This window comes from Pithys albifrons, chromosome 12 (assembly GCF_047495875.1).
Source record: "Pithys albifrons albifrons isolate INPA30051 chromosome 12, PitAlb_v1, whole genome shotgun sequence".
Taxonomy (NCBI): domain Eukaryota; kingdom Metazoa; phylum Chordata; class Aves; order Passeriformes; family Thamnophilidae; genus Pithys; species Pithys albifrons.
Window position 1 is genome coordinate 13216436 of NC_092469.1, and position 15746 is coordinate 13232181.

Sequence of the window (15746 nt, forward strand, 5' to 3'; positions counted from 1 at the left end):
CCAGTGACTGACTTGACAGCTGAATCCAGGGAAATGCCTTTTGCCATGAACTTGAGCAGAGCTGTATTTCACCCTGAATCGCTTAAATCGCAAACACTTGGAAAATCACAAGATCAGCCCTTCTTTATCTACCATAGAGCTGCATGGCTTGATGCCTGCAGGAATAGTGACAGCAGGGCTCTGCCCTACAGTAGCTGGAAGGACACATTAGCCTGGGGTAAACAGGGCTGACCTACTGATTGATAAGGGTCAATAAGGTCACTGACCCAATGTTGTAAGACAGACTGACACACCATGGGACAGACCAAGGGCACCTTTGCTGGGAGTGAGCAGAACAAACCAGTCATGCATTGGTGTCCAGGGAACAAGGCACAGGTGAGACAACCACCACATAGAAGCACCTCCCAAGCTCTTTGCATGACTCTCCAAGCCACAGCAGCCATAAAGCCACATCAAGGAAAGCTTCTGTTTTCACTATCACCCCATGGGAGCAAACAAAAAGGGTAGTAAGCCCCAAAACCTGGGTGGGGGATCATGGTGGAAATACCTGCTGTGCGCCTGTGATGTTTTTGGGAAGTAGTCCCCCTCCCTCCACAGCCAGTTGCTCCAAGCAAAGGCAGACACTAACCCACTCTTTGCCTCTGTGACCATCATCTGCCTCCTTACAGAGAAGGGATGAAAAACACCCTGTGGCTGTTGCAGAGAAAAAGGATAGAGGTACCTTGGGTTGGCATAGGTGAAAGCACGAACCTAGTAATGTTTACGGCTGTTCTGGGAACTGTAGTGGCTCAGCTGCTGATCACAAGGAAAGGTCCCAGCCTGAAGCACCTGAGTGTTGCCTGAGGGTGGCTCATCAGAAACCCGCGCTTCCCGATGACATTGTGTTCAGGAAAGCAAAACATCTGAGCTGAAATAAAAAATACATCAAAAAAGCAAAGATGATTACAAAAAGAGGTTTTTACATTATGTTTAAAAAACAGTCGGGATTTGTGAAAACAATGAAGTAGATCAAAACCTGCCTTTATGACAAGTTCACTGTAAACAAACAACTTTGCTTTCTAGAGGGGCTGTGGCCTGGGCACTCTCCAGACACTTGGCCTCCGTTGGAGGAATTAAGGTCATTGTTTATACTGCAGAGACAAAGAAACAGCCACAAGGACTGGAAGTGCTATGGCTGCACACAGCTGGCAGATCAGAAGCAATGGCAATGTAGATTTGGTTCCAAATAAAAATGTTTTGTTTTGAACTATTTCAAATTAAATGAAAAAGAAAAAAATACAGAGGTTTTTTTCAGTGTTTTGGGAGGAACCCTCAAATCTGTCTTCAGCCTTTGTACGTCTCAGCTCTCACCTCCTCCCATCATTTCCCTACTAGAAAAAAAGAAACCAGCCCCCAACTGGATTTTACTTCTGAGCTGAACCCAACCTCAATTTTTCAATTTGTTCTTTGCAGAGGTGAAGTAAATACTGACAAGAGGATTAAAAAGATATAAAAAGCCAAATTGTATAAAGAAAAGAAGAAGAAAATAATAAAAATCACTACATTTCCTAGTGAAAAAAGTTACAGGGGTGGGGGGAAAAAAAGTGCCTTTTTACAGAACTGATGGAAGTCCCCAGCCTGGCTCTGCATTCGATCCCTCGACACCTCGGCCCCGCCGGGGCGCTGCCGGAGCCCGCTGCGCTCCCGCTGCCGTCACGTGTCCGCTCTTGGACGTGGACACAGCTGTTTCCCCGGGTGCTGCTGCTCCTTCCACTCATTCCAGTGAGTGAGTGTGTGCAGGGAGGGGGCCCAGCGCCTCGGCCCAGACCCCTTGGCACACACGGCCCTGCTCGGCCGGAGACGGGCGCGGGGCAGCGTTGGCAGCAGCAATGACAGCGGAGCACAGCGCAGGGCTCCGAGCGCCGCTCTGCTCGGCGAGGATTTCCTCGGTTTCCCTGAAAGGCTGAGGAATGTCTAACACTAACTACATCCAGATGTGCCTACTTGGCAGCCCGCTGCCGAGACATTACCGAGGGGACGCAGGATCAGCGCTATCAAATGGGATGTAAGTATCTATTATGTATGTTTGATCAGGGTGGGTTGGGGAGAGTTATGCAGCGAGCGGGGTGAACTGGAAACTGCCCTTACTGCTTCCCTTTGCCTTCAGCCTGCGGCTTTATATATTTTGTTGTTGTTGTTGTTGCCTTGTTGCTCTTGCAATGTTGTTACGTGCAGCAACCTCAGCTGTGATGGTTAACATTCAGCAGGGGCAGCTACAGGCTCTGAACACGCAGCCTCCAGCCCTGATACATCTGCTTTACACTTTACTTCCCAAAGAACTTGTAGGTTGTTTTTACAGAAGTTTGGGGTTTCTTCACACAATGCCTCCAGTGCTCTGAGACAGGGTTTCCCATCAATCATGAACATGTCCCAGTGGTGGCACATTACATTTACAAGCCACTCCTCATCAGTAGAAGGACATGAATCTTACCCGTGTAACACTGCTATGCTTTGAGCAAAACATAGGAATTTTCAAGCTCTCTAGCATCACAAAAATCAAAGGAAAATAATTCAAACCCTGTGAAATGGATAGTTACTGATAAAGTTATGCCTTGAGTATCATCTTGAAATTAATGGGGCGCATCAGCATGTACTCTCACCCCTTTGTGTCTGGGTGTAACATCTGTGCTAATGCACTGTGATTGCTGGGGCTTGGGGCACATCAGGCAAATTATCAGATCAGAAGAGGGTCTGGGAGCCGAAGAGGCAGCGAGGGCTACAGCCTGGGGAGGGCTGGGAAAAGAAGGTGGTTGTTTCAGTGGGACTGTTTCTTATCCCTTCACAAGCCTGTAAGACTTATTGCTCCTCCTGGAGCCAAGAAAAACGAATGTTTGGAAGAGAGAGGGCAGGTTCCTCACCCTGTGCTTGGCTGCTCAGGAGGGGCCTGTCCCCCCAAACACTCAGTTATGAGTTGAGCTGCTGAACTCTGTAATTCTGAAAATCACACTTCCAACATGCAAGACTGCATCTGAACTTAGGGAACTACCTCTCGAGGCTGCTAAGCCTGCAGGAGGTCATTGTGTGTTACCTTGCAGGCAGCTGAGCACTGTCATTAGAGACACAGTGCTGTGCTTAGGAGGAGCTGGAGTTTTCCCTGTTTGCTGGGCAGCAGCACAGCCTGCACAGGCACTGCCACGATGGCGCATCCTGCCCTGAAAGGGCCAGGAAAACATCATGCACTGCTTAAATACAGCAAAGCTGCAGCCCCCAAAGTGTGCCACGTGTACACTATGACTTACCCTGGGTCAGCAGGGTGACAGGAGGAGTGGTGTTGACAGCCAGCATTCCCCAGACATTGTGGGACAGTTGTGCAGGCAGCCAGTTATGCCCAGGGCCATCAGGGCTCCCATGCACAACTGCCTTCTGCCACAGCACCACACGATTCCCCACCACGGATGGTGCAAGTTCCTTTCTGGGACCCCTGCACATGAAACCAGACATCTCAACATCCAGTTCCAGCCTTTGCATGGCAGCTGTGCAGTTCCTCTGCATTTCAGTTTGTACACTCCGTAACAGCTGGGGTGGAAAGCAAAAAGAGGCGATCACAGCAGCCATTTGCAAGCAGTTACCCAACGTGTGACTGGCACTGTGAAGGGAAGGCTGGCAATGCCAACAGGAGAGACTGCAATAAAATGGTACCAGGCAGCTGGGAAGCTGAGAAAACTCTATTTAAGGACTGGGGCAAGCAGACAAATAAGCCCCCCCTGTCCTGGAACAGCATGGATTTCATCCATTCGTTTGCTCTGGCCTGGAAAAAAAATAGGCTTGAAAAGCAGCTCTGACAGGGAAGTTGGAAATTGTATTTGGAACAGGGCCTGCATTTTTGTTACCTGCTTCCTCAGTATTTGACCCAATGGAGCTTTTGCCTCCAGGTGCTGCAAAAGCAACTAACAGCAGCCGTGGGGCCACACTGCTGTGACTGTGGCATTGGTCAGCAGTGCCTGAGAAGCACCTCCAGAACACTGAGCCTCTGCCCCTCTGCACTATTCTTTTGTCTCTGGTTCATGATCTCAACTCCTGTCATAGCTCTCAAGACATTCAGCTAATTAAATCCTACAGCCTGCTCTCAGTTTGCTTGTAGACTTACAAACTTCTAAGCAGCCAAATGAGATGGGCTTTTTTCTGGTCAGGCAGCACAGCAATAGTTTTAGTTACTTCATTCTTCCAGGGCCTTGCAATAACCAGCCTGTCAAAGGGTGTCTGTATATTTCAGCCTTCTATGTCTTCTAGTGAAGATTAAATAATTCAGCATCACTTTGTAATCATAACTCCAAATGGGACCTCTTCACAAATGCCCTGAGATGTAGAGAGGAGTTGACTGGCACCAAAGCCACTTAAAGGAGTAACTTTGATGAGGTTACGGACTTTGCCTAGGAGGGGTGTGGAAAAACAAAGAAGCAGACAAACAAAACAATGAAAAAAAGAAACCATGGAGGAATAAAACCCGTTACATGGCACCCAAACATAGAAATGGAAAACAGCGTTTTCCCCTGCTCCAACACACAGAGCTATTTTTCCCCTTTAAACACTTCAAATCAGTCTTAAAGGGTTAAAGAGAAGTTGTTTCACGCATGTTTTTGTATGTAAAGCAGAGCAAACCCCATGCTGAAAGCTGACACGTTTCCCTGTGAGTACCCCAACAAGCCCAGACACAAAAAGATCAGGTTTTGCTGGCACAAGACCCATACCAGGGTAACTCAGCTGAGAGCTTGAAGCCTTGGCCTTTGCACTTCACTTCAGGTCTCTGTAGAAGGATAAGCAAAGGATGGCAGCCCAGTGCAGCTTGAAGAGAGCAAACCAACTCATCTTCACCCAAAACAGAGTGCTTCTCCTGTGTATTCAGCAATATTTTTAAAGTGACCTGGTGCAAACACAGAAGTCAAACACCCTCCCAACCCTCAGGGGCTCAGAAGATGAGACCAAGCAAGAGCCAATGGGAAGATGTAGCTTCCCTCCAGAGCTTCAGGCAGTGCAGACTTTTTGGTATCAGTATCCTGGTCTAGTGGGATAAAGCCCATATGAACGTACCTATTTTACACAGCTCCAACTGCAGGGTGGGCATAGGGTATGTCATTACTGTTTCTTGAACACTGTCAGGTGTCTCTCGCGGCAGAGGAACAGCAGCACAAGGTGAGGAGGGTCCTGGGAGTTTGCTTTGCTCTTGCTGAAGGAATCAGGATGGAAAAACTGCTGAAAACGAGGCAGGAGAGGGACAAGTGTGCAGACCTTTCCCCTTGCAGGCCAGAGCCCAGACAGGTCTCAGTATCCAACCCTGGGTGTTACACAGCTTTGTTCTCATTAAATGCATTCAACCAACATGAAATGCAAGCAAATATCCCGAACATGAAACATTGCCTCAAAGCATCCCCACCACCCAGAACTTTACAAGCTTCCCCAATGATTCCAAAATATCTCAAATCCATTGATGCTGGATTCCACACACTTTCTTTAGCTCATTTTACAGGGAAATAAGTAAGACTTCTCCATTATCAACCACAGCCCCACATACTGCATGGCCATGCAACGTATGCAGCCCCTCTTCTGCCCAACCCAGACCTACCAGTGGCAGCTCCAGCATCAGGAGTCTGGAGGGAGCCAGAAACACTTCACACACAGCAGGGCAGCAAGTTGATCCAGGGACACTCCACAGCTGTGCTTGGTGGGGATGGATGTGCCCATGAGCCAGGCTGAGATGAGTGGCCAGCAGAGCATGGTGCCAATTTCACAGCCCCTTGCTTGGGGTACCACATTTTGTGCCATCTTGCTATCGCAGCTGCTTTGCCTGAGGCTGGGTGGGTTGAATAACTCTTTTCAAGGCACAAAGCAACATGCCAGAATCACCCAGGCTTCTTGACCGAATTCAGGGACAAGATCCAGAGACTTTTTCCCACCTCGGCCCTGAAGTGCCAAGTGATGGAGGGAAGGAGATTTCCAGGATGAGCTCAAGGCTTGACATCATTCAACTGGGAAAGAAGGACTAGCAATTGTGGGGTTTTTTTAAATCATCATTTAACTGCTTTTATTGCAGCTGTTCTTGGCCATATTTCAGAATCCTCCTTTCAAATAAATGAAAACCAGGCAGAGGACTGGGCCTTTTGCCTGAGTGTGCAACAGCCTAGGTCATATTCCCTGCCTGGATGCTCATCAGGGTGCCAAGCCCAGCTCTGGCCACTTCCAGCTTTCCAGCCTTTCGTTGCCTCTTGGGCCATGCAGGCTGTGACCCACTTGGTTCTTGCAGCACATTCCTTATTTATGGGCTTCCAGTCTTGCCACCTCATGGACACGGGACCTGTCAGCCTCTTCCTACTGCCCAGCTCAGCCCTCTAACCTCACTGGTGCTCACAGCCCAGCACACAACACCCCACCCTTCCCCAGGGACCCACACTGCACCATCCATTCAGACCCACTCAAGCCAGACTCAGTATCCCTCCACATCCATGCCCAGGCAGCCACAAAGAGGGACAACTGCCTGTTTTTCCAAGCTCAGAGGACACAGGAGGCAGTGCTGGCAGCTAAGCCCACATTCCCTGAGGCACGAAGTGATGCAGCAGTTTATAAGGCCAGCTCTGTTTCACAAGCTGGATGGAGATACCCCCACAACAAAGCAGAAGTGCATCTGTCTCAGATGTGGATACTCAGGGAAAAGGTGTGCTGAGAAATGCTCTGCTGTGCTCACATCTCTTGTTTGGCATCAAATATTTCCTGCTCACTTTGATAGCCCTGTAATTTTTTCCCCTTGGTGTCAAGATGGATGAACAATCTTTTTGGTTTTAGGACATACCAGAGTGTCTGCCAGAATCATTGGTCCCTCTGTATACAAGAACAGGACAGCTTTTCCCACACTGACATCCACAGATAGAAACTTACACCTAATTATCAAAGATATTTCCTTGTTTGGAAGGAAATACCCAACAAAGACTGGAAAATCCATGTAATTAGATGAAGGAATCACTTCAAAGTCTGGCAACTTCTTTTGAAAATGAGATGCCTGCATTCAGTACCAAGCTGTTTTATTTCAGCATGGATATCACCGCTTCAGACCCTTTACTTTCAACAAATGAAAATACAGAAGAAAACCTGGGCTATCAGCCCAGGCTTGTAACAATTCCTGGTTTTTCTTGGCTTTTCCAAGGCATTTATTGCCAGATTCTGAGATGCTGGAAGGATAAATCTGTAAGCCATGGAAATTACGAGTTTCATGACACATGCCTTTTATTCCAAACCCTTGACGATAAAATTAAACACAGGAAAGAGGCAGGACTTTCATCCAGCTCTTTAATTACCATGTGGAGCCTTGCAGCTGAAATAAGATCAAACTTTTGCATAGCAAAGTAAAAAGGAATTTGATACTGTTGTGAAAAAAGAGATGGGACTTCACAAGGAGCTCCAGTGGAGACACAAACATAGCAATGCAATCAGGATCTATCCCACTGGGGATGTGCATCTCCCACTCATTTCAGAGAGCTGCCAGCACCACAATAAAGCTTCTTCCAGCCCAACATGAAGAGCAAAACCACCTTCATTTTAGTTCTTATGAACTTTTCGAGACAAAGTCCCTATTTTAGGTGTCTCAATATCATCCAGCAAAAACTCTTGCTCATGAGGGGCAGAAGAGGGACAGACTCTTTCAGCTTCAGTTCAGGCATGTCCTGGGCATAATGGGACCATCCCTTAATGTTCCTGGAGATTCTGGAAAATCATTGAAGGCAAGATGAGGGAAAGCCTTTTGGGAACCACATCTTAAAAAGGAAGATTTAGCACAATACTGAAACACGTCAGGTTGCTGCACTGCAGTGCAATCAGGACTTGCCAAGGGTCGTTTGCATGCAACAGACGTGAAACACGAACTAACATCCTATACATGTTAGGAGGGACTGTTTCATGAGGCTGAAAATAGTTATGTGCCAAGTCATGGGGCAGAAAGAACATAAACAGAAAACAGATCTTGGATAGTCTAAATATTTTAACAATAATTTACAAGAGATCTGAGACAATTCTACAATCCTGCTGTTAGCATCAAAGGTATGCCAGTTAGAACATCTGCCCAGGCTAAGACAGCAGTGAAAGGTACAGTGAAAAGAGTCAGCAAATGAAAAGAACTCCAGTAATCTCTAATAGAGGCCAGAAGAAAAGCAAAGAAACAAAGCCTGAGGAAAAGAAACATTGTCATCAGGACAAGGAGGAAGTGATTTTAAATCCACTAGGAATGCAAAGAGCCTTACACCAAGGCACAGATGTGCTTTTGCCAAAATAAAGGCTTCAGAAAAAATGGAGACAAAGCAGATGAGGTCAGTAAACATTTTGGAGCTGCACTTGGGAAAAAGATAGTCCATATCATATGATGATGAAATACTCTCTATTTCAACAGTAACTTGGAGATGCAGTTACCCAGTAATGGAAAAGCATAATATTAAAATTATGAGGTCTGAGTAATGTGCAACTAAGAATTATAAAGGGGCTGGCCAAGAAATCAACCAGTGTAATAATTTTGCTTCCTTGTAAGTCTTGAAATACTGCCTAGATACCACTGGTGCTGCTATTTTATTACTTCATAATTACAGATTCATCAAGCTAATTTTGAGCTTGGAAAGATAATGTTATGGCTAACACAAAACTGATGATTAATGAAGAATTAGCAGGTAATACAATCAAGGAGAGTAACAAGAGATTTGCTGAAAACAGATACCACCAAATTCTTACCAAGCACTTTGCTGTCCCATGGGATGGTTGGACTGAAGCTGAACATCCATCAGTGTGTTCCACAGCCTAACAATGCTGATAACCATGAACTGCTGCAATAAACTGCATGGGAAGACACAAGCACTGGTTTCTCCAACTCTTTCCAGTCCTTAGTAAGGAGAGTTCCTTAAGCAAAGGCACACTGCTGTACAACCAGGCAACTTTTGTCCAAGAATCACGGAACCACAGAATGGTTTGAGTTGAAAGGTCCTTAAAGAACACCTGATTCCAACCCCCCTGTCATAAATAGGGACACCTCCCACTGGACCAGGTTGCTCAAAGCCATATCCAACCTGCCCTCAAACACTTCCAGGGATGGGGCATGTGCAGCTGCTTTGGGCAACCTGTTCCAGTGCCTCACCACCCTCACAAGGAAGAATTCTTTTGATTCATTTCATCTGCCCTACTCTTTTTCAGTTTAAATCCCTTTCCCCCTTGCCCTATCACTACATGCCCTTGTTAAAAGGATCTCTTTACATTTTTATCCAAAAAGTTTTTTTACATGATCCCAGCTAATTCAAGACAGACACACAACTAATACCTTCACAGGTAATTTCTACTAGTGCAGTATAGGTGTGACAGAGCCACAAGTAACATATGAGCATAATGCATTATCAGTGGATGTAAGAATACCTCTGTGCACTTGTGGGAAAAGTTTTGGATGGAGCTGAACTCTTAGAAACATACTCCTTGCTAACAACTCTAGGGATTAAGACTGTCACCCACCTCCTGGAGCAACTGTGGGGTGCCCTCTGTCCCACTCAGGGGTTGGCTGCTCTGGGGAGCAGCGTGGCTGCACACAGGGTGGGGATGGCAGAACTTGCCTTTGCTGCAGCTGCACACACCTGGCCAGCTGTTTCCCTGAACTGTGGTTACATGCTGCTTGCTGCCTTCTTACTACTCTTTCATTATTATTTTGTTTGTTTGTTTGCAGTTGAAGAACTGATCAAATAGGACAGAAGGTCACCAGGAAAAGTGTAAGTGAGAAATAATCTTGTATTTCAAGAAGGAGCGTCATCTCTCATATGTGAACAAAATGTTCCTCACTCCAGGCTCTGTATTTCTTCTTTATATTAGGATTTATTTCCCCACCTCTTGCTTAGGGGGATTTGGCAGAGGAAAAACACTGGTGGCCCCTTCTAGCCCTATTAATGGAAGTTATTTATAATGGTTTAATAGTTTATTAAGATTATGGGCAGGAAAAAGGTCCTGTGTGCATTCAAGAGTGCACCTAATATATTCATTCTGAATATAAATCACAGTTGGTTTAACAAGAGCTGGCTCTGTATGCAAGGAAAGGCCAACAACAACTGCCCCTGAAGAGTCTGCCCTTCAGCTCTCTGCTTCCCTGTATTGGGTCAAAAAGGGTAAAAGCAGTGAGTAACAGTTATCAAGCTAGAAAAAAAATCAAAAATAATGACTTAGGGAAGATTGGCATTGTTCATCATTTTCCACCTGGCTTTTCCCAAACAAGTGAAATCTCTGAAATGGAAAAACATGTTCAGCAGCAAGGGATGCAAGAGAAAGGACTGATTCTGTGTTGTGCTTAGAGAGTGGTTTTCAGGATGAATGATGACTGAACTAACCAAGTCATTGAGCTACAGTGCTGGGATCAGTGTTAGGTTTGCAACCCCATGTGCCTTTTGGCAAATTATTCAAGGTGTCTCAGTGCTTTTCCAAGTAAAACACATTTTGCTGTTGTCTTTTTTTAAATGTTGTTTCAGTTAGTCTTGCCTGCACGCTTCAGACCTGCCAAACCCCCACTGCTGACACACTCTGTTTATTTACAGATGGACATTGGTGCCAGGCAGCTCCAACACAGCTTTTAGCAGTCCCAGGAACACTGCAGAGACAATGAGAGTTCGCCTCAAAGGGGATGTGATCTGTACCCTCCTGCTGCTGGTAGTGCTTTGCTCTTTACTCTACTCCCAGCTAGAACATTTAGTGCCAGCAGGAAACAAGGAGCCAACACATAAGAAGCCTCCAGTAGCACCAAAAATATTCCCAGATCCTAGAGCACCTCAAAAACTGATGCCAGCAGAGGCAACAGTACCCAGACCTGAAGTTACCCCTGTCATTAGACGAACAGAAGTGGCCAACAGCAGGGTCCAAACTACAACTCCAGCCCCACTGACTGATTCTGCCTTCAACTTCAAACACTATCTCCTGAACAAGGATAACAGGAACTTCAATCTCCTCATTAACCAGCCCAGGAAATGCCGGAAAACACCTGGAGGTCCCTTTCTGCTCATTGCTATCAAATCAGTAGTTGAAGACTTTGACAGGCGTGAGATTGTCCGGAAAACTTGGGGTAGGGAAGGTTTGGTGAATGGGGAGCAGATCCAGCGAGTGTTCCTGCTGGGAACACCAAAGAATAGGACATTGCTGGCAACATGGGAGACCCTGATCCACCAGGAGAGTCAGACATATCGAGACATTTTACTCTGGGACTTCATGGACACTTTCTTCAACCTGACCCTGAAGGAGATCCACTTTCTGAGCTGGGCTGCTGAATTCTGCCACAATGTCAAATTTATTTTTAAAGGTGATGCTGATGTTTTTGTCAACGTTGAGAACATTGTTGATTTTCTCAAGAGACATGACCCCACTGAGGACCTCTTTGTTGGGGACATCATCTACAATGCCCGTCCCATCCGTGTCCGAAAGAGCAAATACTACATCCCAGAGACCATGTATGGGCTCAGCATCTATCCAGCCTACGCGGGAGGAGGAGGGTTCTTGCTGTCCAGCCGCACCATGAGGAAGCTCTCTAGGGCTTGCAGAGAGGTGGAGCTCTTCCCCATCGACGACGTCTTTTTAGGCATGTGCTTACAGAGAATCAACCTTAAGCCCATTTTGCATGAAGGATTCAAGACCTTTGGCATTGTAAAGCCTTCTGCTGCCCCACACCTACAGACATTTGATCCCTGTTTTTACAAAGATCTCATGGTAGTTCACAGTCTGAAAGTTGCCGAGATCTGGCTAATGTGGAACCTGCTCCACAGCCCACGTCTCTCCTGTACTCAGAAGAAGCAAGTGAAGAAGCCTTTCCAATGGAAAAAGAAAGCTCCAACAACAACACAAGCATCACCCCTCAGATAATGCAGGCAGACTGCAGCACAAACACACAGCAGACCAGCTAAGAAAGGGAACCTGGAACTGATATAGCCAAACAAACCACCTTTAAGAGCATTTTAGCACATCTTATTTACAATGTTAAGAGAAGACAACAATTGCAGGAATTTGCCCAAATTCCACATTTGCACATGCATATCATATAGGTTCTCCTCTATTAATGAGTCCGAATACTCATAACAATATATAATTTATTATTATTTATTAGGATTATAGTAGTGCTTAGTGCAACAAGGTGTAAAAGCACATTGAAAATGCAGTCCTTGGAGATTTTTCAGCATTGAAATGTGAGAAATGGAAGACGATACGGGGTAAGAGCACAAACACCAAGGAGCACAGGGATCATTGTCAACTTGCTACTTGACTTGGACTCATTGAAAAATGTCTTAAGAGTAACTTGGGTAAAGGAAATCAACTCACTTCAGTGTAGGGTCAAATCAAATCACTGTTGCCTGGTTGGTTTTCTGTAGGTCTTGTAAGAAAAGAACAACTAACAGCTATTGAAACGTGTCCTGTATGTTGCAGTTTGGGTGGATTACATGAAATCAAACTGGATGCTGAGGCTGGTGTGGCTGGTTGAGCAAAGGACAGGTAAGTAGATAACTGGGATGGAACAGACTTCCAGAGGGCCTTTAAAGAAAGGACAAGAACTTTGAGTTTATCCCTCTGAGTATTGATCTTCTGTTACTCCTAGCAACTTCTCTGTTCAAGTATCTGCTCCACTGACACCCTCAAGACTTACGAGGACCAGTTTTTGGCTCTTGCCTGAGCTTGGGGCTCTCTGCACTGTGCTGACTGACAATCAGTGAAAACTCAAAAGTCATCCAACAGTATTTGATTGCTCTCACCCTCTGATCCAGACCTTCAGAAAGTTTGCATTGAGAGAGATCCTTTGGTGTTCACTTTCCAGGGTAAAACCACCCTGAGCTGCTGCTTGCATCATGTTTGGGAGCTTCTTCAGATCAAAGAACTTCAGCCGGTTTCTACAGACCTCTTGTTTGGCACACAGTCAACTGCAAAGAGCAGCCAAGACTCTTCATACCGCTATGGGAGTCACGTGAAGGGAAAAAGTAGTTTTCAGACAGAAGGGCTTCAGAATAAAAGCCCATGTAAATTTATTGCAAGAAATCAAAACCACACAGCTACCTTTCTGTTGGGCTTTCCAAGGTCCAGTCACTAAGTTCTTAAGTATTTTAAGCATCAGACAGGAACACTGGATTACTTAGTTTTTCAAAGTATAGTCAATACTTTGCATTTTGTTTTTTCCAACAGCAGAGTACCTTAAAAGAATATCCTTCTCTTGGACATGACAGCAAAAGTAAATTGCTCTAAATCAGGGTTGAAAATCTTCACAGGGAAAAGAGCCTGAATTCACCTTTGATACTGTGTTTGTTAGTTCTTTTGCAATTCTTTTCCCCTCAGCACAACTCCTACCCGTCAGAGAACCCCAGTGCTATCCCTCAGCTGGGCCCATAAACACAGCTCCAAAGGAAATTACTATCAGTTGTAGATGTCCAGGAAGTTGCTTTCCCTTGAACAGAGCCTGCAGCACAGCTGCATTTTGTATCTGTGTAGAACCTTCCCCCCCTCAGCAGCAGTTCAGGCTCAGTACTTATACCAGCAAGCTGGGGGTATCTACTGCCTGATTAGCAAGTCTTACATGTTGTTCATCATGAGTTTAAACCTTAAAATAATGTATTTTCAAGGAAAGGCCAGCTATATGGAAATCAAAAGATTTCTGCATTTGGGATATTCAAGATGGAATCCTAAAATACAAAATGTTCATGTGAGCTTCACAAGGAGCTTTGCAGGGTGTGAAATTAAGCCAAAGTCTTGCTGGTGGGAGAAAGTCACCACTCCCCCTGTCTGCTAATGTGTTTGATTCTTGTGTATTTATGAGCTTGTACAAGAATGTATTACCTGTGATTAGCTTACAGTTTGGGAAATTACTTGTACCATAATTAAAAGACAGCATGCAGACGTGCCTCTAAATGTTGGAGTGAGTCTGTCAAGAACACCTGCACACACAGTGTAAGACTAACACCACTGGGATTTTTTCAGGAAGACATTAACATGAAAAATACATTATTCATTATTTTGGATAACCTGGTCTTTCCTTATGCTGGACTTAATGGCAATGAGAGAAGAATAAACATGGCTTACCTTACAATTTTCTACAAGGCAGCTAGTCAGGTTCAACAGTCAATATTGAAATCTTCCTTTTAAGCTTGGAAATGCACAGATTGGCTCCTCCCTCTATAATGTCTTCAGATCTGCAATCTACCCACAACACAGCATTAATGAGTGCATTTTGTCCCAGATCAAAGTTGCTGTTCCACATCTGTGTTGACACAGTCTGTGCCAGCACACACCCTGATGGCTGGCAGGAACAGAACTAGAGCAAACTGTTTACTCTGTTGTGTTGGTCTATAGAATAGTTCATTTATTTTATCCAGTGAATACTGAATAGTCTATTAATGAAAGATAGATCTGCTTTTGTTTTCCAGCCTCTGCTGCATGGTCTGTTGGATGTGAATTTAGGTTTCCATTTGCTTCTGCAGCTGAGCAGGAAGCTCAGAGATGCTCTACGTGAGCATAATGCTCTGGGGAAATGCTAGAGAGCAGTGCTGCAGCCCTTGCAGTTTATTAAATTCTACTTGCTGCTACAGTAGGCAAAAAGTATTTGACTTCACCCAAGCTGGAGATTGCTTCCTAAAAGATGAGGGTCTTTTCAGAAAATCCTAAAGCCTTTGGTGTGCACAAGAGCTGGCAGGACAGACCCTCTACCGACCTTTCTGATGCATCTCAGAAAAACAAACCCATCCATTTCAGAATGACATTCTTAAGTAGCTTTCATTAACTGGCTAAATTCAACCCACCAGACATGTCTGCTAAAAAGCCTTGCTTAGCAAATTTTTTCATGACTAACCCATTATGAGAAAACATAAAAGCATTCTAAGTGCCTTCCACCAGTAGCAAGAAAAGCAAGCAGACTTTCTCAGAACAAGCATAAACTTCTGAAGTTAATAACGTACAGTAGATTTTATTGAATCCCAGGGATCCACACACAGTCAAGTTTTATTCTTACTGTATGTAAGTAGCCAGATTTGGTCACTTTAATGAGCAGAGCTGGCTTGAACCTCACATTCAACACCTCCGAGGGCATCTCTGGACACAAACGGGTAGCAAATGCCAAACTCTGTCATTTGGTCAAGCTGCTGCAGACTCAGACATCATCAAAAAGAAAGCCAAAGATGGCTTAAGCAATGGAGTGTGAAAATTTTGTTCTTCCTGTCTGAAGTTTAATTATTCATCTTTCTACAGCAGGTTCTTGGAAGCAAACCGCAACTGCAAACTCAAACAGTACAAAGTAGTCAAACAGCTCAGAGAATCCTCACTAAATATTAGCACTGAGAACATTCCCCAGAGTGCTGAAAGACCATCAGATCAGAGGGAAAAAACGTCCAGCCCCAAGCCCACTTTGAGGAACTGCTGATCTCCCAAGTTGTACCTCTTCCAGTTGGAGTTGCAGGTCTCAGCAGCCCAGAAAATTTCCCCCCCCCCCACTTCCCTAACAATGCTACTGACTGCACTGGCAGTTTTGAAAACCAGCAGCACTTTCAAATACAACTTTTCATTACTTTCTCGGCTTACAGTCAGTAAGAAAACTATATGGACAAATGAGAGGGGAAACTAAGCCTCAAAGAAGGGCCCGAGTCCCTCCAAAAGCAGCAAACAGCTCATCCCCACCATTCCTGACCAGCCCAATGCTCTCTCCAATCCACCCAAACCCAGCTCATGGATTTTCCTCTCTCTCCCTCCCTTTCCCAGTC

The 15746-nt window shown here is 45.3% G+C and overlaps 1 protein-coding gene across 3 annotated transcripts; it reads left to right on the plus strand.

Moving 5' to 3' along the window:
- Nucleotides 1-1619: 1619 nt before the first annotated feature.
- On the plus strand, nucleotides 1620-13869 carry B3GNT9 (UDP-GlcNAc:betaGal beta-1,3-N-acetylglucosaminyltransferase 9). Of its 3 annotated transcripts, XR_011698872.1 has the most exons (3): nucleotides 9713-9755; nucleotides 10569-12504; nucleotides 12608-13869. XR_011698872.1 is itself a non-coding variant. In XM_071567420.1 (2 exons), exons 1-2 carry the CDS (start codon nucleotides 1950-1952, stop codon nucleotides 11878-11880), a joined length of 1407 nt encoding a protein of 468 aa, XP_071423521.1. In that variant the 5' UTR covers nucleotides 1620-1949; the 3' UTR covers nucleotides 11881-13869. The 3 variants fall into 3 exon arrangements, 2 of the variants coding, with proteins under 2 accessions (XP_071423521.1, XP_071423520.1); XM_071567420.1 differs by lacking the exon at nucleotides 9713-9755 and adding an exon at nucleotides 1620-2044 and having other exon boundaries at nucleotides 10569-13869; XM_071567419.1 differs by having other exon boundaries at nucleotides 10569-13869.
- The last annotated feature ends 1877 nt before the right edge of the window (nucleotides 13870-15746 follow it).